Consider the following 27,961-nt stretch of genomic DNA (forward strand, 5'->3'; position numbering starts at 1 on the left):
TCACACACTGTTTAAACTCAGCTCTCCACAGGCTACAGAGTGACATACAGCAATGGTTATTCCGCTCCACAATGGTGGAGCCAGAACTGACCCTGGGAACTATCGCTCTATAATCCTGACTAGCTTGGTCTGCAAAGCTATGGAGCGCATCATCATGGATCTCATTAACAGATTCATTGGGAAACTCCAAACACTGGACCCTACCCAGTTTGGCTTTGTTAAGGGCAGATCATGCCTCCTAAACCTGGTGGACTTGTTTGAGACCGTTACCAAGGCTATAGACTAGGGAAAGGTGGTCCACACAGCCTACCTAGACCTTGCAAAGGCCTTCGACACCATTCCCCACACAGGTATTATAGACAAGCTCACCAGCCTGAACATAAACCCTTATGTAACGAGATGGGTTGCCAACTGACTCTTGGACAGAACCCACATGGTAAGAGTGGCGGGAGCTTGGTGTGACTCTAAACTTGTGACAAGTGACATTCCCCAGGGCTTAGTACTAGGACCCCTCCTGTTCAGCATATACTTCTCAGAGGTACAGGCAAGCACAGGAGGATTATGACTGACCAAGTTCACAGACGACTGCAAACTAGGGGCTGTAATTGACTCCGTCTCATGCAGGCATCCTCCAAAAGGGTCTCACTGAGACAGATACCTGGTGTCAAAACCATGGCCTCAAGCTAAATGCCAAAAAGTGCATAGTCATCCCCTTTGGAAAAAAGAAGTACCACAAACTACCCACATAGGTGGTAGCCCCCTAAATACGGAAGACGTAATAAGGGATCTGGAGACCAAGTTGATAGTAACCTCTCCTTTGATAATCACATTGCCAAAGTGGTTAGAAAATCCTTCTATGTGGCCCACCTAATCACAAAAAGGTTTGCATACAGAACGAAAGAGGTGATTGGGCCCCTCCACACATCACTTATCAGACCCATCATAGAGTACAGTGCCCCATTTGAGATGTACCTTACAAGACACCTGCAACAACTGGAAAGACCACAGAAGTACCTCACCAAGAGGATCATTGGCCTCAAGCAGATGCCCTATGCAGCTCAAGTGAAGAAACTCCAGCTGTACTCTGTTGCATACCGCCTATTCAGAGGTGATCTCTGCCTGACATACAAGGCCATGTCCAACCCAGAATTGATGGACATGCTCCACCTAAAGAAAACCATATCCCCTTGAGCCACACGCTCCAGGGATCTAAACCTCACCACAACAGTAAATCGGACATGCTGGAGGGATAGATTCCTGTCCCAGAGACTTCCCATGCTCTGGAACAAGATTCCAATCTACATTAGGCAGAGCTCCTCGCTAACCCTCTTCAAGAGAAACCTTGACGAGTGGAAGGGAAACAAAAAGTTTACCCCAGGGTTCACTTCAGTGGCTCTGCTGGACAGAGGCACAGGGAACTAATCTAAGGGGGCAATGAAAGCCAACACATTCTGGCTAGGCTTATAAATGCCTTCTGGCAGATAGCCTAGTACGTACCTATGAACCTATAAGTAGGTCACCAAAGCAATGGATAAAGGCAAGCTAGTATAAACTGCTTACCTCACATTGACCAAAGATTCAATGCAAAACTCTACTCGGGCACTAAACAAGCGCACTTATTAACTCCTACTTCACCCACTGGGTAGCCAACTGTCTCACAGATGACCCAAGAAGTTAGGATAGGGGAGTCTGCCTCCACAAAAAGGCCAGTCACTAGCTGATTGCTTCAGGGCTAAGTACTGCTCCTGTTTGGCATCTGCTTCTCTGAAGTCAAGGCTAACATCAGAGGTCTCTGACCAAGTTTGTAGATAATTACAAATTAGGTGTAGTCATTGAATCCTCCCTAAGACACAAATACCCTCCAAGAAGGCCTGATGCAGTATAATAACTTGTGCCAGTGTTAGTCTTAAACTCAGTGCCAAGAAGTGCTAACAGTATCTTTTGATAAGACAGCCACCTCCGCAAATTACTACATTGCTAATACAGTAGTCAGTGATTTGGAAACACATGTGGATAGTGACTTGGCCTTTGACCATTATGTGCCTGTAGTAGTAAGGAAATCATTGTACGTTACACAACTTGTAAGCAAGGGTGCTGTGTACAGATAAAAAATGTAATCATGATCATCAAATCCTTTTTTCCCCATGGGTCAGGGTGTTGTCAACTGTCACCATCTCTCTCTATTCAATGCCACTGTCCTGCCTTCTTCAACACACATGACTAACTGTCACAGGTCTTCTCTTGCACAATCCATCCACCTCTTTACTGGTCACTCTTGTTTCCTCTTGCCTTCTTCCTGCCTGCCCCAAATATTCTTCATCAGATTGTCTTTTGCTTTTCTGCAAGTGCTTGAACCACTATAATCTATTCTCTTTGACCTTTTCTACAACTGGAGCTACTCTGGCCTCTGCTGTTAAGTCCTCATTTCTTCCTCTCTCCCCCAGTATGTATCCTACCACCTATCTCAGGCACTTCGTCTCCATCACCTCTAGCTTCCTGAGTTGCTCTGTCTTTACTGCCATACAGTAGTACTGCTCAAACCACTGTTTTGTACACCTTACTTTTCAACTTCTTTGGCATTCTTCTGTCATATACTACACCTGACACTCTGTGCCAGTTGGCTGCAGCCCCTCTGATTCTAGTCTTGACCTCCTCATTCAGACTTCACTTCTCCTCAATAATCCCTCCTAGATACTTGAAGCTGTTAACTTGTTCCATTGTTTTCCCTTCTATCTGAATTCTAAGCTTCTTCTGATTTCCACATGTGCTGCCATTACCACTGTCGTATCTGTACTTGGTTTCATCACATGACCTTCAGTTTTGCATTCCTGTCCTCTAGCCTTTGTTGAAGTTCTTGCGCAGAGTGTCTCTAATGCTTGATTGTCTGCAAACAGTAACTTTGCAGATCTGTCACCACCGACCTGTTGGCCAATGTAGTCCTTCACCAGTATAAACAGCAGTGGGCTCAGACCAGAACCCGGATGCACACTCCTTCCCACCTGGAACCCCTCTGAGAAGACCGAACACTGTTTGTACTCAAGTCATTGGGTCCTTGTACATAGCTTGCACTAATTCTACCAATGTTTCTGAGACTTTGAACCACTGGAGGACTGCCCAAATCAGCTTTCTTTGAACCTTGTTGTATGCTTTCTCCAAGTCTAGGAATGCCCATTTGAACTCTTTCCTCATCTCTAACTTTTATTCAACTATCTGTTTCACTGCAGACATCAGTTGAGTTGTGCTGCATCCTGATCTGAATCCGAACTGCTCATTTGCCATCTTACTTTCTACTGTTCTGCTTATGCATTTGTCAGTTACCCTCTCCAGAACATTCATGCAATCTGACAGGAGTTTGATACCTCTGTACTGCTCACAGTTGTGTATTTCCCCTTTGTTCTTGAATAATGGCTATAGTATGCTTGCTATCTGGGATATGCCCTCCTCTCCACACTTTTGTGAGTACCCTCAGGAGCTGTTTCCCCCATTTTCGCAAAGTATATTTAACATATCTGCTGTGACCTCATTAGAGCCAGCTACTTTCCTTGACTTCATTTCCCTTAGTGCTGATCTTACTTCTAGGTTGGGTTCCTCCTCTTCTCTCATAATAAGCTGTGTCTGGGGCAGTACAGCATCTGTGGAGTTTTCTTAATTAAGCAGTTGCTGGAAATACTCCTTCCATCTCCCTTTGATGTCCTGTGGACTTGTGGGCAAGATGTTGCTGGCATCCCTTATGAAGGGTGTCTGACTGTCTTCTTTACCTTTCTGTCTTTGCCTTGCAAACTGATATAGTTTCTTTGTGCCCCTTACTGAGTCACTTTCCAGAAGTTGGTACAGTGCCTCCGATGCCCTATTCTTTGCTATTGCAACTTCTTTCTTAGCTTTTTTGTTAGCCAACCAGTAGTCCTTCCTAGCCTGGACAGTCTTTTCTATCTTCCACTTCTTCCTGCCCTCCTTCTTTCTTTTAATGACTTCCTGGACTTCTGCATTCCACTACCAGCTTTCCTTTTGCACCTTATTTCCATACCTGGCTCAGCCACATATCTGTTCTGCAGTCCTTACACATGCTGTTCTGAGGTGCTGCCATTCTTCTTCAACTTCACCTATTTCCTTTACTTCTTGAGGTGCTAGAGCCCTGAGTAATTCCTCAAACTGTTATGCTTTCTCTCCAGTCAACTTCCAGGTTTTCAGCCTGGTTTATGTTGACCTTGGAGCCTTCTCTGACCACTGCTTGCAGCTGATTGTGGCAACTAGTGGTTTATGCTGTGGGCCAGCTATTTCAATGGGGATGACGTTGCAATCATTGGTTCTACCCCAATGCCCTTTCCTTACTAGGAGGAAGTGTACTTGAGTTGCATGTTGGCCTCTCCTGTATGCGATCTTGTGACTGTCTCTCTTTCTGAACCTTGTGCTGGCTACTATCAAGCCATTTGCCAGACAGAAGTCTAGAATGGTCTATTCTTCTTTATTCCAGTTCCCCTTCCCATGTGAACCCAGGCAGTCATCATATCCTGTACTATCCATCCCAATATGTGCATGTAAATCACCCATTATCAACACCAATTCATGTTGCCCTGCTTTAGTAGGTCCTGCAGCTGCTGTCTGAATGCAGTCTTTTCCTCACTTTCACAACTCTGCTGAGGACATAGGCTGAGATTATGAATACGGCTCAGTCTTTACACCGGAATATGATTGCCATGAGTCTGTCACTAATTCTGATGATATCCCTCACTGCCTTTTGAAGCATCTCCCACACCACAATTCCCAAACCATTTCTAGCTTGTCCCCCTTCTGAGTAGGAGACTCGAGGTTCCAAGCCAAGTGGCTTTGCTGCACTGCTCTCCTCCTTCTTGTCTCCTGGATACATAGGATGTCCAGCCTCTGCCTTACCATCATGCTGTCCACTTCCAAGCTGTGTCCTGTCAGTGAACCTACCTTGGGTGTAGAAATTGTTAATTCATGTTTGGCAGGTTGAGTGGATTTACGTCCAGCTTTTCCTCAACAGAGCTATCCCGGGTAACTCAAGCTGGGTGACTGGACACCTGCTGGCCAGTAGCTTATTGACCCAGGGCCAGTGAGCTTTATGGCAGGCATACACTGGTCAGTAGGGGCACATCCATCCCTCCCACTGTTAGCATGGGTCCGTGGCATAAGTCTAAGTAGGCTGGGCTCTCAACACACTTATCAGCAAATACCCATGCCCATTTGACAACATTAGCCAAACAGGACTGAATCACTTAGAGACATATTTTACACACCCTGCCATTGCTCACAGTCTGTGATTCAGGTTCACCTATTCTGTGGATATTGCCCACTACAGTAGATGCCCAAAGCAGTTGGTCTGTACAGCTGTTCCCCCATAGGGGACCAGGTAGAGTCTGTGCTTTTGCCATGGCTCCATTCTTTGAGTTTGAGAGGGAAACACTCAGCATGTTTTTTTTAGGTGGAGATGCAGGGAGAACATGCAAACTCCAAACAGGCATTGGCCAGAGGTCAGGATCGAACCTTATACCTTGTGCATGGGAGGTAAAGACCTTAACCATATAAATAAAAAGAGCAGTTGGTCCAAAGATGTAAACATTTTATTGTATTCTGCCCTCATAAGACCAATAATTGAGTATAGTGGCCCCTTTGGCATGCACCTGACCAGGCATCTGCAACAACTGCTACATCCACAGAGGTTCCTCAGAAAAAGAATACATGGTTTAGAAAACAAGCCCTATGCAGACTACCTCAAAGATTTGTTCTTGTAATTGGACTACTACAGGCTGCTGAGAGGCAGCCCATGCCTGGCCTATAAAGCATCCTCTGATCCAGCCTTAATGGACCTGTTGCACATCCACAAAACAAATGTCATCAGAAGCACTCTATCCAAGTGTCTAAACCTTACCTGCAACATAAATGGGACATGCTGGAGGAACAGGTATGTGTCCCAGAGTCTGCATCTTCTCTGGAATATGCTTCCCATCTATGTGAAGCAAAATTCTTCCCTGCACTTATTCAAGTGAAAGTTGGATCAATGGATAAGGAATCCTAAATTTACCCCTGGACTGGCACATATGTGTCTATAAAAGAGAGGAAATTAGTAAATGGTGAACCACTTATGCCTACTTTTATATAGCCCCGCAAAACCTAAAGGACCAATACCTTTGGGAAGCATGGTATGCTTAAAAATACCCTGTAGGGCCATTGGCCTAGTGTCCTCCTGTAATCCTGTCAACCATATAACCATTTGTTGTTATAAATATGTCATATAGTCATTATTTCAGTGATCTTCTTAAAGCATGCTTTTATTTCAACATGTTTTTGAAGCATGGATAGGTAGCATCCCTAGTATCTGTAAATTCTGTTTTGTAGCATTACAGCTCTCAAGTTGTTCTGCCAGCATTCAGCCTGCATTTGTTGTGCTGATACAGGCAGTTCTAAAGGTCATGTTTTCAAAGCTATAGAAAAGCATTAAAAAGCCCCAGTGACAGATGATGCCGAAAGCCATTATTGATGTGACTGTATTCCAAAGGATGATGTCACTTCATAGTGCGATTTATTTGGCTTGTTAAGGATCTAAACACATCAAGCAGGTGTATAAAAAGAAGTATAGAGTGAATTTTGCAAACAAAATGGTATTTTCAGGCAGGGATGTGCATAATGATTAATGGCCTTGGCACATTTTTCTCTGAACGTTAATAGTTGCTGGTTGTTCCTCTGCAACACTTTAAAGATAGTGTATTCTAGTACTTGGGTTATAGGACGATCACCCAGTGAGCTGCAGATTGGATGACACTGGACCATCACATACAAAAAAGCAAACTATCAGGATAAAGTAGATTTTTTTATGAGGAGTTAGATGCTGCTTTTTCCATTTAGAGAAACAGATCACTTTTATGTCTGTGTCAGATATAAGGTAACATGCACACTGATACACACACACATATGTTACAAAGACTCTTTCTTAAGCATTTTTACCATTGAAATTTAATCAGACATGTAAATACATGAATTATTATTCATTTAGTCTGATTCCTCGTAAAAGCCTATACCAAAGAGTTAAGTACACAAAACTGTCCTGTACATTTTATTTGTTTGATGATGGAAGGAAACTATTCATGTGCATTTAACATTTTATGTCCTTTCCTTTCTTGTATTCCATCCCACCCTTTTCACCAGCTGTTTTCTGGGATCTTGAGTACCTCTGTAGACTCCATCTCCACCAACCATTTTGATAGTCCATTCCCTCTTCATCCAAATCCTTCTCTTTAAATAAGTACTTCTTCAAATGAAAAGAGCAGTTGGTTCTTATAATTTGCTGCATGTACCCCATCTTGTTTCCCATCTGTCATTTCTGTTAAAGGGGATCCACCACATCTCTCTGATAGGGTCTTCTAGACCCATATAATGTCCCCTTTCTTGGTCTCCTCTGGTCTGTTGTGGGAAACACTGCACCTCTTCTAGTCTCTGCATAGCCTTTTCCCCCACTCCATACATTTTCTGCTTGCTTCCCCTGCCTTGAATTCGTCCAGCAGTCTGATGTATCGTTCCTTCTTTTGCCCCAGAACTTGCACACACTAGTCCCTTTAACTAAACCAAAGAAGATTCATCCCTCTGCTAAAACTTTATTTTTTGCACCTTCCCTTTGGGTTCTAAAATTTAAAAACTTTAAAACAACATTGCAGGGTTTCTTAGTATTTAATGTGGAGCTTGCTGTAATGCATAGTAAATTTATTGTTTTTAACCAGCAAATAAGCTGATGGGAGATGGACCATCTCTTCTGCACTTTGCTGGGTTCTGAGCTTAGTATAAAATCTTTGGGATGCACTGCAGCTGATTTCCATTGTCATTGGCAATGAGTATTTTTCTCTTTCTTGCTTTAAGCATTTTCAGTTTAATTAAATTGTATTAATTATATATTGTGTAATGTTTGTGCATTATGAACAAAATTTTACATTGTTTATGGGCTGGTCTAAAAACGGTCCATTGGATCAGTACTCTACCCAGATTAACAAATGCTAAATAAGTAAATATATTTGTAAGACCTGTCCTTCATGCTATCTAGCTTTTTTAAGGCTTTTTCTGATTCATGGATTGCTTTCTGTGGTTTTGTATTTTTAATGTAGTATAGGCAAGTGTCACCGCACATAGAGCTTCCAAAGTTTAAAGCATCTTTGTTTCAGTAGCAATTCTTTTAGTCCTACAGTACATATTCAAGCAGTGTATCTTACAAGAGTTTTCTTTTTCCTGCAGCTACAATTAAAGGTCAGTTTTAAATTGCAGGCATCTTCTGTTCAATTAACTCAGCTGTTTAGTTGAAGCTCGTTTTCTAAGGGGTCTACCTCAACAGCACCAGTTCAGTTTCTCATGCTCCTCCTGGTCATTTTAAGTAGGGCGAAACTCAGTCATAAAACTCAAGGTGACTGCCAGGTGCCAGCCTAAGGAGTATTTTCTCTCTTTCAAGACACTTCAGACTTAACACAGCTAGCACAGAGCGCTGGACGTTTCTCCATAAGAAGGTTTCTACCAGTTTATTCTTCTAGGAATGCTGACATCTCACAAGGCTGAATTGTCCATCTGAAGAAGTTTGTGATGAACGAAAACGTATTGTATTTATGAAGCGTTAATGTGCTTGTGGAACGTCTGTCTTGGTTGAATAAACACCCTTCACTGTCACTTGGCTGGTGGTCTTCATATCCCTTGTCACCTTTTGCAGTTAATGCACTTAACCCTTACCTTTTTTGGGGGACAGACCTTCATTTTCATTACAGCTAAAGTACACATGTGAACTGAATTTTTAATAATTTAAATTCCATTTCCTCATCAAAAGGAATGTACTGATAGGAAATGATTATGTAAGGAGAAGGGTGTTCTCTCCTCTCAGTGTAAATTGTAAACATTGCTTTTGTGGAAGTGTTGTAAATATATGATTTCATGGTATCCACAGCAGCTGATTTAAAATATTGTTATGTAAGTAACAAATATTAACGGGGAGAGGTTTCTACATAATAATGATTAGGAATGTTTATGACACACTGACTGTATCCACACTGCCACTGAGTTGTTTTTATGCCGTTAAGGATGGGAGTAACAGCTGTACATTATGAATGTAAAAAGTTAAGAACTACTGTTGGCAATGTATAAAGCTGTAGATTAAAAAATACTTTTCTTAATATATTTTTATATCTGTTTTATTATGACACTTAAAAACAAATTTGAAGCTGGTGTGGTGGCAAGCTCCTTGTGGAACCTATGGCTATATAATATATAGCTGTATTATGGAGTTAATGAAGTTGTATAGCATTTTAGAGGGTATGAAAGCAAGAAGGACACCTTAAAGGGAATTTATTTGTGGAGAACCATGTTCTGACTTTGGACCAGTTATGAGAGGACAAGTAATACAACAATAGCAGGCAAAAGGTAAGAAAAAATTAGGGTTTTTTGAAAAGGATTTTAGAGTGATAGAGGGGTTTTGTGCAAAGCCTGAGACTTAGCTTTTAGAATGCATGAACGTTTCACTAGCAGAAATTATAGATATTTCATCTTGTATATATGGTTTAATGCAATTGCTTTTTTAAAATGTTAATGGGTTAAGAAAGTCTGTTTAAAAGAGAGAGATTGTACCTGAGAAAGCTCCACAGTCCTATAATTGTTTTGCATGAGACTTTCTAACAATCCTTGAGTATATCTAGTTACAGAAATTTGGGTTCCAGGGTGTTCATTTCTCCTTTTCTATGAGGGGTTAAAGGTGAGATATGGCCCTTCTTTTGAACATTTAATTCATTTTCGGAAGCAAGACTACTTAGATAAATTGATCAGATGTAGAATTGTGAAGGGTAAGTTGTTAGGAATTCAGTTTACATAGAGTGAATTATAGTGTATTCTTCTTGAATTATTGTTATTGGATCTTAAGAAAGTTATGCTGGAACTTGTTGGATTTTGTGAAGGGGTAATGCTGGCAGGGGGCTGGAATCCAGTCACATTACCTAGACATGTTTAGGGAAGTCCAAGGTCAGAGGAGTACTTTTTTTGGAAATTCTTTATAGGGGGGCCTGGTGAACTCTGTTCCTTCTTAGGTTCATCTGCAACTGGTCATATATTATTCAAAGGCTTACAGAAGATTTTCTAGAATAGATCAGTTTGTTTTATCTATGGAACACTGTTATTATGTATAAAAAATATTATGTTTTTTTTTTGTTTGTTTACCATAAACCATTTCAGATGAACATAATTATTGAAACTAGGCAGAATTTTAGACATTGTTACTTTAATATTTCCTTTTGCAAGTCCCAGTTGTTTTGGTTTTGATTGGAGATCCAAATGCAGCAGTGTGGTTTGGTTGTAGGCAGGAGAATGCCCATGATATTATAACCTAGCGGGGAGTGTTTTATGTGCTCCCTCCATTAGCAGTTGAAGAGGCATATTGGAGATTGGATAAATGCTGACAGACTGCTTTGGTTGGATGGTAAGAATAGATCAAACAAATGCAGACATAAGTTGCTGGAGTTATTGACTTGAAATAGACATAGAGGGAAGTAGGTAGTGATTAAGGTATTGGAAGAGACCCAGGACTATAAGTGAAGGCTGCTACAGTGCATTAATTATGACAGCTCACCAAAGGTTCAGGAAGTTTTGAGTGGGTCAGTTTAGAGAATTAAGGGTGGAGAGTACTGCTAAGCAGATGTGAACTGAGAGGGCACGACAGACAGTACATAGCCCAGAGCAAAGTATGGATGTGTTTTGGTGTTACTGTGTTGAATTTTATTCTGTCATGGAGGGTGATGACTGAGATAATTGTGAGTTTTTGCAGCCACTTGCTCTGCCTAAGTTAAATTTGGATCAGACCGAAAGTTTGCTGGCACCATGCAAGTTAGAGAAACTGGTTTCTGTTTTGGCCCAACTATAAAAGGAAGACCCCAAGCCTGGATGGACTCATTGGAACTGTATCATTTGGGGGGGGGGGGGTGCAGATGTTAGATAAGCTTTTAGAATTAATATATGAAGTCCTGCAGTCCTGCAAGTAGACAGTAATTTCATTTATACCAAAGGAAGGTAGGGCTCTCTTTACTGAAGTCCTTTTAGCCCTACGTTGTTTAATAAAAATTATAAAATGTTGATATCACTTTTGGGGTGCATGCTGGCTCAATGGCTTCCTACTGTAATTCACCCAGATCATCATGGATTTATTAAAGTTAAATAACACAGTTGTATCAGAAACACAATTTTAAGACCGTTACAAAGAAACAAAAGATCTATAGTCCGATTATTGGTGGCAAGCCTGGATGCCAGAAAGACTTTTAACAGAGTGGAATGGGGATATTTATTTTAAGTTTTGAGAACATCTGGATTTTTATACAGGTTTGGTTGAGAGTTAAACTAGTTTCTAGGGAAAAACTGAAGAGGTGACTTAGTGGAGCCGGGAATAATTTAACCCTAGCTAACCGGCGCTGCCCGGAGTGTAAAACCGTGCAAACGTGGTTTTTATAGCAGGGAAATGAAAGAGATAGAAATTAGCCCAAAATGGCCAATAAACTACTAACGTCTGGGCTGGAACCACTCCCCTAGGGACAGATAGGCTGCTCAAAGCTCCCCTCTCTCGCAGGTGAACAGAGAAACTTCCTTCTATCCAAGTAAGGTATGGGCACCTCAGAAACTTGTAACACAGCCCTGAATTCAGCACTAGCCTGAAAAATGGACTATACTAGCTTAGAAAGGTGGGAAACAGGGAATTTTTTTGAAAAGATAAGGCAAAAACAGCAAAAAATACACTTAAAACAGCTTTAAACAACTACAAACAATCAGCAAAGGCTATTGCACTTTAGTGTGTAGCCTACAACGCTTAAATTATTTAAACAAAAAATTACTTTTTAAAAGTGCGGGCAGTGAAAGAAGTACAATATGTGAAAAAAAACAAGCTTTTAAATCACAATAAATGCTGGAAAATCTGCATTTAGGCGGAAAACCATTAAGTACAGCAAGAAAATACAGAAAACTGATACTTTATTACTCCAAAATCTCTCTTCTAAGCTAGAAGGCTTGTATCAGTTTAAGCCTTTCTAGTGTTTCCCAGTAGGTTAGTTACAGGAAAGATGGGAAACAAGTGCAGATGTAGTCTTTTAAACCAGAAAGTTGAAAAAGATGGACAAACTGCTCAAATGGTCAATAAACTACAATTTCTGGGCCAAAACTCACTCTTCCCGTGGAGGATAGGCTACCTAGTGCTTACCACTCCCACTGATAAGCTAGAAGGCTTCCTTCCAACGCAGAAAGGCTTGGGGGCTCTGACGTTTACCAACAGTCCTAGATACAGCAAATTAGATAAATGCAATTAAATTAACAAATGACTAAAAAACAAGTGCAGAAGGCAGAATTATAGGGCTACTAACAAACAGTAATAACTGCAGAGTAAGAGCGACTGAACAGATAACAGCATGGAGAACAGCAAACTAAGACAGTTACAATAAGAGCAGCTGAATAAAGAGTATATATATATATATATATATATATATATATATATATATATATATATATATATATATATATATATATATATATATATATATATATATATATATATATATATATATATATACATCTTATTTAATTATTTATATATATATATATATTTTTTTTTTTTTTTTTGAGGGAGGGAACAGAGCAGGATTAAGAGGCTACATGGGTTTTCCTTCCCAAATGCTCTCTTTGTACACAGTATGAGTGCCTGAAATCAGAATATGATCTCACTGCACTCAGCTGAGTGAGCAAATGAGATAGGCCCAAAAGGAGTATCCAAATACAAATTTACAAGAGGGGCGGGCAATTTCAAAGCCACCAACAGGGAGGGTGGGTGGGGAACTAACTGTAGAGACACAACCATAACTTCAGTAGAGTTAATATTCAGTGAAAAACGCAAATAAATAAATTAAATGCAGTACTATATGAAAAAGAGCAGATAAAAGTGTACTTAAATTCACTTATACGTCCAGTTGATTTCGGGTAGATCTTAGCCGGTCCAAGCTCAGATATTAAGCAGAAATAACCCAAAACGTACCACTTACATAAGGCAGGACAGAATATCAGTGAGGTGAAACTACCCCCACTGCTATCAATGGCTACACAGAAATTCTAACAAGTACTCTGTAGAGACACAGCCGCAACTTCAATTGAGTTAATATTCAGTGAGAAACACAAATAAATAAATTAAATGCAGTACTATGTGAAAAAAACAGATAAACGTGTACTTAAATTCACTTATACGTCCAGTTGATTTCAGGTAGATCTTAGCCAGCCAAAGCTCAGATATTAATATTAACTTACACTGAGTTATTTTAAGATAGTTGTACATAGTTAGGTCTTGGTATTTACAATGATTAAAGAGGACATTTCAAATACCAATACATCTAGTTGTTTGTAGGTCATAATTACAATATCGACATACAGTTTGATATTTTAATAGAAATGTATACAGTTATACTGTGGTCTTGGTATTAACAAATTCATTTGCGAAAGAAAACACAATGCATAAATAGTCTTATTTTGTGGGTCTGAGCACTTTGAACATATCAAAGTGAAAATAACACCCCACTTATAATTTGCAGGTGGGAAGAATAAGAAGAAAAGCAAATACAAAAAACATTCAGATGTACAATCTAACCTTTCAACACTTGGCAAGAACTATGATGTAGAATATTTAGTAGGAAATCAAAAGTTAAAGATTGTCAGAAAAATGTTGGAGAAGAATTGAGAATTAAAAAATAAGATTGAAGGAGTAAAAGGGAGAGACGTTAGAATATTGATACAGTATAGACTATAGTTTCAGGAAAGGAATAATAATCATTATTCATAAATGTTTCAGACTGAAGTGAAAGTTGCAGAAAAGGTGTAGTGTTAATTGTGGTCCAGAGTTGTTATTTGGATAGATTGGTAGTTAACCTGGAGCAATACAAGAGCAAAGCCATTTAGTTGTTAGGTGATCCTTTAACTGCACTTTCACTGAAATTGTGTATTGCATTGTTTTTTAGTATTAGAGGGATTAGGTTCCATTCCTTGATAACTTTGTTCGAATAGAGAGGCTCAGGTGCTCTTTGTAAGATTTTGTTATTGTGAATAATGATTTGTCTGTTGATAGTAGAAGTCTAAGAAAGGAGTAGGGCTGAATGATATTTGTTACAGTAGTACAGTTTTTCAACTTGTATATGAGCTTGGACATAATAGCAAGTTGGAATATTAGTAGGTGGCAGTTGAGGCCTGATGAGTTCACTGAGTGCTAGAAAATGGTGTGTTCTTTGTTGATTGCATGTGAATTTGGCAGCATTATTATAACCTAGCTTGTGTCCAGGTAGTAATGAACCTTGAAGTTTGACCAGTATGAAAAATGAACAGAGGAGAGATGGCAATAGGTAGGTGATTGCTATTCTAGTAGAGATTGTGATGTAGGTTTTAAGCCTATATGTTTGTTTGTTCTTCTTTTGGCTTTTCCCGGTAAGGGGTCGCCACAGCGGAACTAGTCCGCTAATGATCGGCAGTAGATTTTTATGGCGCCGAGGTGCCAGCTCGACGCCCAACCTTCAACGAAGGCACGCCCGTTCACGCATGTCTTTCAAACGCCACTCTACCATGGGGAGGATGCAGATAGGTTTTAAGCCTATATAGTGAGTGGAATTTTTGATCAACTTTCTTTACAGCTTGGAATACGGGTTTGGTAGATTTTAAATGGTTGTCAATGATGACGCCTTGCAGTTTTGTGTAATTTTACTACTTCAATCGTAGTATTATTGGCTGAGAGTTTGATAAAAAACGTTTTTTTTTTTTTTTTGGTGAAAGTTGCTTTGGTGTGAAAAGTATTAGTTTTGTTAGGGTTTAGTAGAAGTTGATAGTTCAGCCATGCCTCAGAGGATGACAGGGAAGATTGTGTAAGTTATTGAAGCTTGGTTAGTTTTTTTTTTTTTTTTTTTGCTGAGCAAATCAGAGTAGAATCATCACCATATTAAGTTATTGTGGCATGCCTGGTGGAGGTATGAAGCTCATTAATGAGGCTGAAAAGTGCAGGGCCTAGTATAGACCCTTGAGGGATTCCTATAGTTACTAGGAGAAATGCAGAGAAGTTATTTTGTCATTAACTGTAAAACATTAATGTCTTCTGTCCCCTTGATGTATGTTTTATACCTAGAACCCTTGGCAAAAACACTTGAGATATTGCATAAAAATACATTTAATTGGTTGAACTAGATAAGTGGCCAGGTTGTCTTTATGCTCTGATGACTTGTTGATTTATTTGTTATATCCTGAACAAGACCTAACAAAGTTTTCTGTGTTTGAAAAATTTGGCAAATTGACTGTATTGGAAGGCTGCTCAGTTAAGACTTTTTTTTGCCATACTGTCTGCTTTTTGTTCAGGTGGAAAAGGCTGGGTGAGGTAGAACAGCTGCTTTTAGGCCAAATCCCCTTATTTCAGTTTTTGGCGAAGCAGATTACTTTGCTTTCCTAGCTGTATGTAGCTGTATCAGTAGCATTGATAACCATGATGACAGTGAGGCCTTGTAGAGAATCTGTAAATTTAAAATAATGTTTAAATATTTAGAAAAATGTATGTCAAGGGTATAGTGTATTAGCAAAGTCAAATCTACTCTGAGCAAGTTGTTTATATAGGGGTTAGTCTTTTATGCATCAGATTTGGTTAGTAATGGTTGTTTTCAAAATGTGGTATAATAAACATTTTCTAAAAAGGTAAAGGAAACGCAAAACAGTAACAGCTGAAAATTACATGTTATTATTTAGCTGTGTAACAAAAGTAGCATTAGAAAAAGATACTTAATTGAGACCGTTTAACCGAGAGTGTGAGAAACAGAGTTACACCCAAGACTTTGTAATAGAGATCTCATTGTCAATGTATATAAAATGACTAGCTGTTTTTTAAGTTAAGTCAAACAAAAAGTGATCTTTTTTAATGCAAGGTGCTCAGTTTTATTTTCCTTGCCATTATCGGTCATTTGACAGATGTTTTATTTTTCTAATACTGCCTTTTAATGTTTGAAGTTTTATAACCATTCAGTTACACAGCCATATAGCCGTGGCTATTACTATACATCTTGCAAAAGCTGACTCAGCAGAAGGCAGACAAGTGTAGCCTGTTATCAGTACTATTAAAAAGGCAGTTTCTGTTAAAGTCACAGAATCAGGTAATTAGCAGGTAATAGTAGTTTTTCTTTTTTTGAACCTTTAGATAACTTCTCAGATCCTATCTTTCATCTTCTAGTCCTTGAATACTTCTGAATCTGGTATTTTGCTCAGTTGCATTTAAGTAAACTCTTCCATAATCTCCCCATCATGTTTCTTGTAGTTATTGTCCATTTATGCATTCATGCATGCATACATACTTAACGTACAAATATTTGAAGCATGAGCATTAATGCCCTTCTAGCCTGCCAATATACCAAAACAGTTGTTCCCATAATAAGTATCTAGGCTGTTCTTAATATCTAAACTAGTGCTTACTGTGATGCAATTTGTTAGTCTATTCTATGCATCAGCTGCTCTCTCAGAGAACCAGTTAGTACACTTCTCATTCCTACAGAATCTTCTACATAGGTTGTCTGATGATTCTCTACTACTTTCTGCTAACTTCAGACATCCCCAGAAGCAGTTTTCTCTAAATGCCCTATATACCTGTATAGGGTCTCCTCTTAAATACCTATACGAGACATTGTAGAGGTTCAGATATTTTAGTCTTTCATAATAATTTAAATATTCACATCCATGGATGCCCTTGGTATATTTCCTGTGTACTCTTTCCAGTTTACTCATACATTTTTACTTAAAAGTTTTCGATTTTGTTATCCCATACTCAAGTTTGTGTCTAATGTAACTAACAAACAGTGACTTCATCATTTCTGATTTCCTAGATTTTATAAATCTTTTTATACAACCTGTTGTTCTATAACTATCATAGGTTCATAGATAGGTACTAGGCTATCTGCCCGAAGGCATTTATAAGCCTAGCCAGAATGTGTTGGCTTTCACCCCCCCCCCTTAGATTAGTTCCCTGTGCCTCTGTCCAGCAGAGCCACTGAAGTGATCCCCGGGGTAAACTTTCTGTTTCCGTTCCACTTGTCAAGGTTTCTTTGAAGAGTGTTAGCGAGCAGCTCTGCCTAATGTAGATTGGAATCTTGTTCCAAAGCATGGGAAGTCTCTGGAACAGGAATTTATCCCTCCAGCACGTCCTATTTATTGTTGTGGTGAGGTTTAGATCCCTAGTGCGTGTGGCTCGAGGGGATAAGGTTTTCTTTAGGTGGAACATGTCCATCAATTCTGGGTTGGACATGGCCTTGCATGTCAGGCAGAGATCACCTCCGAGTAGGCGGTATGCAACCGAGTACAACTGGAGTTTGTTCAGTCATGCTGCATAGAGCATCTGTTTGAGGCCAGTGATCCTCTTGGTGAAGTACTTCTGTGGTCTTTCCAGCTGTTGCAGGTGTCTTGTAAGGTACATCCCAAATGGGGCATTGTACTCTATGATGGGTCTGATGAGTGATGAGTAGAGGGGCACAAGGACCTCTTTTGATCTGGATGCAAACCCTTTTGTGATTAGGTTGGCCACATAGAAGGATTTTCTAACCACTTCGGCAATGTGATTATCAAAGGAGAGATTACTATCTACTTGGGTCCCCAGATCCCTTATTATGTTTTCCGTATTTAGGGGACTACCACCTATGTGGTAGTTTGTGGGTGCTTTGTTTTTTCCAAAGGAGATGACTATGCACATTTTGGCATTTAGCTTGAGGCCGTGATTTTGACACCAGGTATCCGTCTCAGTGAGACCCTTTTGGAGGATGTCTGTATCAGCCGGAGAGTCAGTTATAGCCCCTAGTTTGCAGCCGTCTGCAAACTTGGTCATCCATAGTCCTCCTGTGCTTGCCTGTACCTCTGAGAAGTATAAGCCGAACAAGGGGGGTCCTGGGACTGAGCCCTGGGGAACGCCACTTGTAACTGGTTTAGAGTCTGACCTAGCTCCTGCAACTCTCACCATGTGGGTTCTGTCCATGAGCCAGTTGGCAACCCATCTTGTGACATAGAGGTTTATGTTCAGGCCGGTGAGCTTATCTATAATACCAGAATGTGGAATGGTGTCAAAGACCTTGGCGAGGCCTAGGTAGTCTGTGTGTACCACCTTTCCCTCATCTATAGCCTTGGTAACTGTCTCAAAGAAGTCCACCAGGTTTACGAGGCATGATCTGCCCTCAACAAAGCCGAACTAGGTAGGGTCCAGTGTTTGGATGTTCCCAATGTCTCTGTTTCAATTCCATGATGATGCACTCCGTATCCTTGCAGACCAAGCTAGTCAGGCTTATAGGGCAATAGTTCCCGGGGTCTGTTGTGGCTCCACCTTTGTGGAGCAGAATAACCATTGCTATGTACCACTCTCTGGGTACGTAGCCTGTGGAGAGGCTGAGTTTGAAAAGTGTGTTTAGGTGAGGGGTTAGTTAATCTTTGAGCTCATGTAGGACGCAGCCTGGGACACTGTCTGGTCCCATTGATGCTGTGTTTTTGGCTTTGGAGGGGGCTGTTTTAACCTGAGTGTCTGATTTCTGGGGCTCTACATTCTTCTGGTATGGTTATGGGCCCTTTTGGGGTTGGGGGGGGTGAAGTTTGCACTGAACCTGTCTGCCAGGATGTTGGCGATATCGGCTGGTTCAGTGTATTTGGTGCTATTCTGCACTAACTCCGATCTGATCGGAGCATTGCCACTTAGATTCTTGACATTGCTAAATAATGCCTTGTGGTTATCTTTGGAGTCCTTGGCAATTTTTCTTTCGAAGCTCGCCTTAGATGATTTTATGAGGGATCGTAGTTTCTTGCTGATACTGATCAGAGATGTCTTTCCTTCTTGGGATTTTACTCTTTTCTGTACTAGTTTCCTCCTCCTATTGTATAACTTGTTTATGGCAGGGGTCCACCAGACACGTTTCCTTTTCTTGGAGGATTGAGTCTTGGTTTTGTTTGGGATAGCACGATCCATGCATTCTTGTAGGTGCCCGTAGAATGCATTAGTAAAGGATTTTGCAGCTTGGCGTTATCCTTTAGCATGGAGGCTTTGAAACTTTCCACCTCGGTCTTAAGTATTGTGAAGTTTGCTTTTGAAAAGTTTTTCACGGTGGTTTCCTTGTCCAGGGGTGGGGGCAGAATTTGGATATCCAAAGTGATTTGTTTATGGTCAGATCTAACCAGCGAGGGGTTGACATCTGGTGTGGAACACTGGTCACCCATGTTGGTGATGACCAGGTTTAATATGTTGTCACCTCTGGTGGGAGGGTTGACCAGTTGATCCAGGGTGTTTGAGTTTATAAATTCTAGGAAATGTTGGGCAAGTGAGTTAGTACTTGAGTAGTTCTCCCAGTTAATGTTTGGGTAATTGAAATCACCCAGTATTAGGGTGTTTGGTAGGACCTTTGTTTCCCAGTGTTTCCAGAAACGTGGAATGGGGGTCCAGGGACATGGTGGGTGATCTGTAGCAAGCTACAATTTGAATTGCAGTTTTGTCCATTGTTAGTTGCATGTGGATGAAGCATCCTAACCTGGAGGTGTGGGTATCCTTGATGAATATGGATATGCCTCCACCTTTTGTATTTCGGTCTGGGTTCTGTGGCAGAAGTGTATGGTATGAGTTGTAGCTTGGTAGTGCTGGGGTACTCTCTGGAGCCTGAAACCAGGTTTCTGTTACTGCACATATATCAATTTTCTCCATACCAAGGAGTGCTTCGAGTGCGTGCATTTTGAGGTTTAGACCTCTGGCATTGAGTAGCATTACCCTCAGTTTTTTGTTACTTGTACTATTTACGGTGGTGGGTTTGTCTTTTGAGCCTTGCCTAAAAAAGGCACTATGGCGGTAGCAAGAGCCTTGGCCAGTATTCAAAAGCCTAAGTGTGACAGGTGCAAGCTGTCTCTAGCGAAGCAGCGTGGCTTGTCGAGCATGTCATCCCAGGTAGACAGACACTGAATCCCCTTTGAATGACAGCAGAAACTTAGCCAATTGTGGAAATTGATAGTTTTTTCTTTATACCATGGTATCATCCTTGGTGAGGGCAGGATGCTACTCAGGGTCAGGGTCATACCGGCCTGGGCTACATGATCAGAGAACTCTTGCATGTCTCTTTTCATGTAGTCCAGGGAGGTTCGGCTCAGGTCATTCACACCAACATGGACAATGACAGAGTCGTTTTTGTACTTGTTCTGGAGTGACCTGAGTGCTTGTGTTATGTGGCAGATCCTGGCACCCAACGGGCAGCTAACAGTAACCTTCTCTTTATTAAGCCTAGTGAGTGGGATGTCAGTGTGCCTGACTATAGAGTCACCTATTACTGGTATGTTGGGTATGTTATTTTGCCTTAAGGGCTGTGATTGCGTGGTACACTGGTTTTGTGAAGTATGTGTTTCATGGTTTGTTTTGGGGGGTGGAGGTTGCTTGGATGTCTGCTTTGGAGGTCTCTTTTGCTTTTGCAGACTGGTTTAATGGGTCTATGTGAGACTGGTGGTGTGATGCAAATATTTCCCTTCTCCTCTTGACTGTCTGATCCAGTCTTGGTTGAGAAAGCTTAGCCTCCAGTTTGGCTGCATAATTGCATCTCTCACATGTATTAGTGTTTGGTGGTAGGAGGAGAGGGTTGTCTGTGTACATGAGGCAGTTGTAACATTGCCTCAAAATGCCCAGATTCACCAGTTGGACTGGAGAGTACACCTGAAACTGCTTTTGGACGTGCCTGGATAGGTACAGTGAACTGTTTTACTGAATGGCTGGTAAGGTCGAATTGAGAGCCTTATCCCTCTGTACATTAGACCCATTATAGGGTATAACACCCCGTTTGGTATGTACCTCACAAGACATCTGCAACAGCTGGAAAGGCCACAGAAATACCTCGCTAAAAGAATCACAGGCCTAAAGCAGATGCCATATGCTGACCGTCTAAAAAAAAAAAACTCCAGCTATACTCTGTGGGATATCGCCTACTCAGAGGTGATCTCTGCTTAACATACAAGGCCATGTCAAGCCCTGAGCTGTTGGACATACTCCACTTAAAGGAATCCCAACCCCTCAGAGCCACACGCTCCAGGGATCTAAACCTTGTCATCACAATGAACAAAACATGCTGGAGGGATAGGTTCCTGACCCAGAGACTCCCCATACTCTGGAATAGACTGCTCATACATGTCAAGCAGAACGCCTCCTTGGCCCTCTTCAAAAGGAACCTTGATGATTGAATGGGAGATAGGAAATTCACCCCAGGGATCATGTCAGTCACCCTGCTAGACAGGGGTCTACGGAAGTAAATATTGTGGGAAGAAATATCCAGGGAATTGTTATGGCTAGGCTTGTATAGGCCCTAGGGCTGATAGCCTAGTACCAACCTATGAAGTTATGAACCTACAGTATAGGGGGGGGTCTAGTGCTAGGGTTTATCAGTGCTTGCTATGAGTTTTGAGCAAGTGCCGGGCTGAGAAATGAATGGCTTGAGTGCTTAAGTTGAAAGTTTGTCTAGTTCCAAGGGAAAATTTGAAGAGAAGGCTTTGTGGAGCTGGGAATAGTTATACCCTAGCTAACTGGTGCTGCCCGGCACGCAAAACTGGGCAAATGCTGTTTTTATAGCAGGGAAATGAAAGAGATAGAAATTAGCCCAAAATGGCCAATAAACTAATAATTTCTGGGCTGAAACCACTCCTTCAGGGACAGATAGGCTGCTCAAAGCTCCCCTCTCTCACAGGTGAACAGAGAAACCTCCTTCTATCCAAGTAAGATATGGCAAACACAGAGATTTGTAACACAGCCCTGAATTCAGCACTAACTTGAAAACTTGACTATACTAGCTTAGAAAGGCGGGAAACAAGTATATTTTTTGTTTCTTGTTTCAGAAAATAAAACAGATACAATCAAATAACACTTTAAATGCACAGAAAAGGAAACTTATTGTTATATATCTCAGATCAGAGTTGCAGTCAATGCCCCTAGTGATAAAGTAGGAAGAAACACTAGTACAGTAAAAGCAGATGAATAAAGTGCAATTATATATATGTGTGTATATATATATATATATATATATATATATATATATATATATATATATATATAAAACAATAGAAAATTAACAAACTGATTTTAACAGGTTACCCAGTTAACCAGAAAAAAAGCTCAAAACTGAGCCCTGTTCCAGCAGTCTTCAATCAGACAAGTTCTAACTGCACACTCCTGCTTCTAGGGTGCAGGGGAACCTTCTCCAAAAAAAGATGGCCTGGATCAGAACTCAAGTTATACAAACAAAGCTAGATTCAGCAGGCCTGAAGCTGGTCTATGCTGCACCAATTTCAGAAAGAAGCAGTTCAAATAAGCAGAGACAATAAGCCTGTGACCAGAAATTCCCAGCTCAGAAGGGCAGAATCCAGCCTGTCCTCCCACAAGAGTGCATACCACAAACCTTCTTAATGTAGAATAACTGGCTTGAAGCCCAAGTGCTTAAACCAGAACTAATACAGTTTTAGAGTAGCAGACACTGAGCCTTCAATCAGCAATTCCTAGCTTAGAAGGATGTAAGCTACTTGTCCTGCCACAACAGTGCAGACCACAAACCTTCTTAATGTAAAACAACCGGTATGAAGCCCAAGTGCTTAAACCAAAAGACCGAATAGCAGTTAAAATTTAATCCGGCTACTACCAAGCATTAATAAATGCAGCAGAATAAATAAAATTGAGTACTTTTAAGACGAGGCAAAAGCAAAATAAAGTAGGAGGAAACACAAATAAAGTAAAAGAAGATGAATAAAGTGCACATGTTTTTTTGTTAAGTGCAAGGAGAGAGGAAGGAAGAACCCAAGTGGGTTGGCCTTCTTAAATATTCTCTCTGTATTAAGTAGAGTGAACACTAAACTCAGAATATGATCTCACTGTACTCGGTTAAGTGAGCAAATGAGATGGACTCAGGAGGAGTGTTCAAATACAGACGTACAGAAGGGGCGGGCAATTCCAGAGCCACCAACACTAATGCCAAAACAAGAACAGGGAGGGTGAGTGAGTGGGAAACTATTCAGTGAAACACACAATTCGGTAACAGAAAAAAATGAAATACAGTACTTTTAAAACTGCAAGTTTGTACTTAACTTCAGCTTCTAATTATGTGATTGTAGCCAAGCACGTCTCTCAGAAGTTGGTTGATATGATTAGAAAAGCTGGATCTGCCCATATACTGATGTCCTTAAATGAATCTACAGTTTCAATCACTGTGTGCTGTGTTAATATTCATCTTTCAATTGATATGTCTCAAATCTCATATGCTTAGTTTTTGATGTATTTATCAACATATTATTTTCCTGTGCCTAAATGGTCACTTTAGTCAAGTTCTTTTGCAGACATGCCCTATCTGTAACACATGTAATCAGTTTATCCAATTTCAAGTAATTTGTATACAGACTGTAGGTGAGTAACAGTGCAGCTCTACCTCATGCCATTTGGTCTAAAGTGTTCTTCATACCATACTGACCGGAAGGGCTGTTTCGATGGTTGTAGGTGAAAACCATCAATCTTTTCTGCTGTTTAGGAGTCCCTGTCACCAGAATCCAGGGCTGTTTTGTTTATTCTGAGAAGTCCAGGTTGCTAGTAAGCTGTTCATGTTGATAATCATCTTTTATGTATCACAGAGAAAAGTTAATATTGTTCAATATCTAGTGGTGTACCATTACTGAAAATGAATCTACAAAGATAGCTTAGAGGCTCCTAAATAAACTGGTAATTAGGAAAGTTAATCTGATGAACCATTGCAGTCTTCCCAATAAAACATGATGCCTGCCAGTCATATGTAAGCTGTTACCATCTGTGCTTCACTGGGACCCCTGTTATCATTTGAACTTCATTGGTACCCCTGCTAACACAATAAAGAACAGTGAACTTGCAGAGATAAATCCATTGTGTCAGATGATGGCTCGCTGTACCTGTCCTCTAATATACGGTTATGTGTTACTGAAATGATGTTAACTGGTTCAAACTAATGATCTAGTTTCCCTCCACAGCCTTCTTGTTTATTTAGCCAATACTTTGACAACACATCATTCTACAAAATATAGAGAATCTTTTACTGAAATGCTTATTTTACTGTATGTTTTAGTATATACCCTTTTTTATATGTGATGGTAGAAGCCTGGTTTATGAGTGGTGATGCATCTTAAGAACACTTTTCTGTGTTATTCCCTTATGATAAGATTTTGATGTGTATTGCTAAGATATTCTGTGATTGTCCTACTTTTTTCAATATTTTGGAATTATTTGGCATGGTTCCCATCATGTTTTCATTCAAGAAAATGTAGCAACTTGAACCTTTATTATTTTGACATTTGTTGTTACTAAAAAGGTGATATGATTTTTTGTTTCACTGGCTGTTCTACAGACTTGCTGTGCCATCTGCCATAGTCTCTAAGCTTGTTTGGGAGCAGCCACTTTAGTATGTGTCAAGACTTTACTTATGTTGAATTTGTAGAAACTTCTTTAGTAAACAATATCTTAAGAAGACTGGTCTACCATAGTAATATTTTCGGGTCTATATCGAAAAGAGCTAACACTCTTACATCAACACCAAATAACCAAATCCACATAATGTTGAATGTGCAGAACAGACAAAATAAAGTGGGGGGCTGTGTCTCCTACACCCCCTACTTAAATATACCAACTCCGAAATCGCACCACAGTGGAGGAAACATCAAAGTCCTGACAATGGCCCAGCGATTTTTTTTCCCTGGGAAAATGTTTTCCATGTGTTGTTATATGCTGATGTCTTGAAAATCTGTTATTACAGTTTCACTCCTTAGCAACCATATGTTCCCAGTTTTATTGATGTTCCTTTTTAATTGCAGCCTTTTACAGCAAAACTTGCTGGGACTACTGACCCTGATAAAAAGCAGATGTTGGAGAGGATTCTGGATACTGTCACATCTGCACTTGGACCTCTGGAGAAAGCGGTTCAGAATGGGATTTCTGGAGAAGAGACTGGCAGAATTGCTGAGGTAACTGACATTTCCATTTGCAAGTATTATAGAATGACTGACTAGACTACCTCCTTTGTCACTGAGAACATTTGAGAACACCACATTTAGAATTGTACCAAAGATGTAGCTTTCTGTTTTGAATTCTCTTCTTGGCTTATGAAGTTCTTAGGTCAACATATTTTAGTCCGTTCGTAGTAATGGCTTCAGTGGGCAAATAAGATCCATGCTTTTAAATGGGTTTATCAGTACTGTACTGTGATAAGATTGTGTTTCAGGTTGCCCTGCAATTAATTTGTTAACTGGGCAGGCTCACTAGGCACAAGTACCCTCTCATGGATGAGACACGAACGCTTCTCCTTTGTAAAAGGATTCTTTCTCTACCTCAATTTCCCCATAATAGTTGTACCTTCTCCTTTGACAGCAATATGGAACTGATACTGTCTGTAAAGTGGTATTATCTTATTGGTGTTTTAGAGCTAATCTGTTTACTCTAAGTACCGTTTATTAAAATGGTTGGATATTTACTGTTAGCAGGATTTCTTTTATGTGAATACATCTTGCCATGGATGGTACTGCTAGTATCCAAAGACATTCCCAAGCAAAATTACTATTTTTTTATTTTTAATTGTGTTTCTTTCCATTAATGGTTGAAAAATGTATTTTGTCTTCTATACAAGGCTGTAGGTCTTCAGTGAAATTTAACATTTTTCTTGTATTTTTAAGTCTATACTATTATTTTGCAGCCATTTTACAATAGTAGTAGGTTTTAACCTTTAATTTTGCACATGATGCTTCTTTTTCACATATAGTAGGTGAATCGACCAAATCATTTATGCAGTGTTTAACAGGCTGCAGGCTCTTTAAACACTTTGTTGCTGCAGTAACAGAGGGCATCACAGCTTCAAGCATTTGCCATTTACCTTTGAACCTGCTGACCAGTTTGCCCCTCTGGAGCTAAAAGACACATGAGCCACTAGGTCCTTAGTGTACCTGGCAATAAATACCATGGCAATACATGATGTATTATACCATAAAAATCCAAAAAAAAGAAAAACCTTATAGTCCACCACTAGCCTTGAACTGAAAAAGATGAGACATACCCGAAGAAGCATATGTAAAAGTGTTGCAAAATTTCCATCCTAAAATAATGGTTGTTAAGGGTATAAATCTGAATTCTATTTTAAAGTACAGGTCACAGTAACATGCCAAGGTTTATTTTTTAAATATATGCTTTAATATTGATAGTAGTTGACTTCTTTGTGCTGTAATAGATCAGATGTGTAAACTGAAGGACTAATAGTCACAAAAGGGTTATGCTTTCTTAGGGGAGCACCTCCCATGGCCAGCCCCACGATAGAGCCTCATCTCCACCCCCACCCAGGGAGAGCTGAACCTAGGGAACACCCCCATTTCTAAGTCATATAAGTTCACAAATGATCTTTAGTTAACCATTAGATTCATAGCAGTTGTCATTAGTCTCCACAATCAGTAAAACATGATCTGATGTTGTTAATCTTCATTCATTCATTACAGATGGGTATCATTTCCTTGGAACCAGCTTGGCCTTTATAACAAGCGCGCGCCAGCCAAAAAAACTCTCAAGCTAAGCTTACCCGTAATGCCCCCTCTCCCTGTTACCTCAGATCTCATTTGCCACGTAGGTATCAAGACATGTCAAGCCAGCTCGCAGCTAAGTCGATTGGAATTACTTTCTTCAAAAACCTTTTTTGGAGTTTTTCTCCTTTAAATATAATATTTTACCCCTGTTTTTATTAATTGCTAGTGTTTTCATACTTAGTTGAGTGCCTCTTTCCATTTTTCTTACCAAATTTGGTACTTTAAATACCATCGTTGGTACAGGCTTTTCCTTTCCTCAAACTCTCTTACCTTCTGGGGTAATTCTTAGTACCATTGCTGGTATTCCTCCTTTCCCTTTTCTCTTTTCTTCTTTACCTTTGGTATCTGTTGAATTAAAAAAAAAAAAAAACAAAAAAAAAACTAACCTTTTATTGATATTTTCTATTTCCCTGTTCTCATTTGATCAACTGGTGTTCTCAGTTGTCTTTTGGTGTGATACTGCTGTTAAGAACCATTGTTTCACTATGTTTGATAAAAAGGGGACAACAGGTTTCAAACAATGCAACCAATGTAATAGGAAAATGCCAAATTCTGACACCCATCTGTTTTGTGTTTACTGCCTGGGTGTTCTGCATTTATCTGTTAAACCACCGTGCCACATTTGTAAAAGCTTTAGCTCTCGCACTTTAAATGAAATAAAATAAGCTAATCTTTAAGGGTCTTCTGAAAACTCCCATTTAAGAGGCTATTTCTGTGTCAGTGGGTGCTCCCCATCCTAAAAAGGAACATAAATGAAGGAGCCGTTCTGTCCTTTCTTCCCCCCCCCCATGGCATTGACTCAAAATCTTTGAAAATCAAAGGCTAAAATCCCAAAATTGCCTCCAACAACCTCATCACCAGGGCCACAAAACCCCTCTACGGTGCCGTATTCGGTTCCAGGACCTCAACTAACCAGCTCAGTACCGTCCTTCTGAACATTGTCTCTAGCACCAATCAGGGTACTGGTCATGACCACTGAACTGTGCATGCCCTTATCTTCTGCTACAGTTCCGACCTCCCTCTCGGCACCAACAATAGTACTCCCAACTCCAGTCACTTCCCCCCTCCCTGTACATATTACTCTCATTGCAACCATGGTGCCGAAAGGTGAAACAGCTCCTTGGACTCAATATTCCCCCACAGTAGATCCCTTTTCTGGGCGGCAGTGCAGCTGCTTCTTGGAGTAACCTGACTCTCCATCAGGGGGATATCCACTCACTCCTCCATGAGCCTTTTGGAATTCGATGTGGGAGACTTGTGGATCAGCTCCTTATGGCCAGAGGAATCACAACTCCTTCTAAACCCTCCCTCGTGCCCGGAGACGAGGGATTTTCTCCACAGACTCTGA

The 27,961-nt window shown here is 40.3% G+C and overlaps 1 protein-coding gene across 1 annotated transcript in view; it reads left to right on the plus strand.

The window, feature by feature from the left end:
• The window catches only part of CARS1 (cysteinyl-tRNA synthetase 1), a 736,066-nt gene that overhangs the window by 226,596 nt on the left and 481,509 nt on the right, over nt 1-27,961 (plus strand). The window contains exon 7 of the mRNA XM_044059397.1: nt 24,865-25,014. Within this exon, the coding sequence (XP_043915332.1) occupies nt 24,865-25,014 (150 nt within the window). The remainder of the gene's footprint in view (nt 1-24,864; nt 25,015-27,961) is intronic.

The sequence above is a fragment of the Protopterus annectens genome, chromosome 17.part0 (assembly GCF_019279795.1).
Source record: "Protopterus annectens isolate FY-2018-M chromosome 17.part0, PAN1.0, whole genome shotgun sequence".
In the NCBI taxonomy this organism is placed as follows: Eukaryota; Metazoa; Chordata; order Ceratodontiformes; family Protopteridae; genus Protopterus; species Protopterus annectens.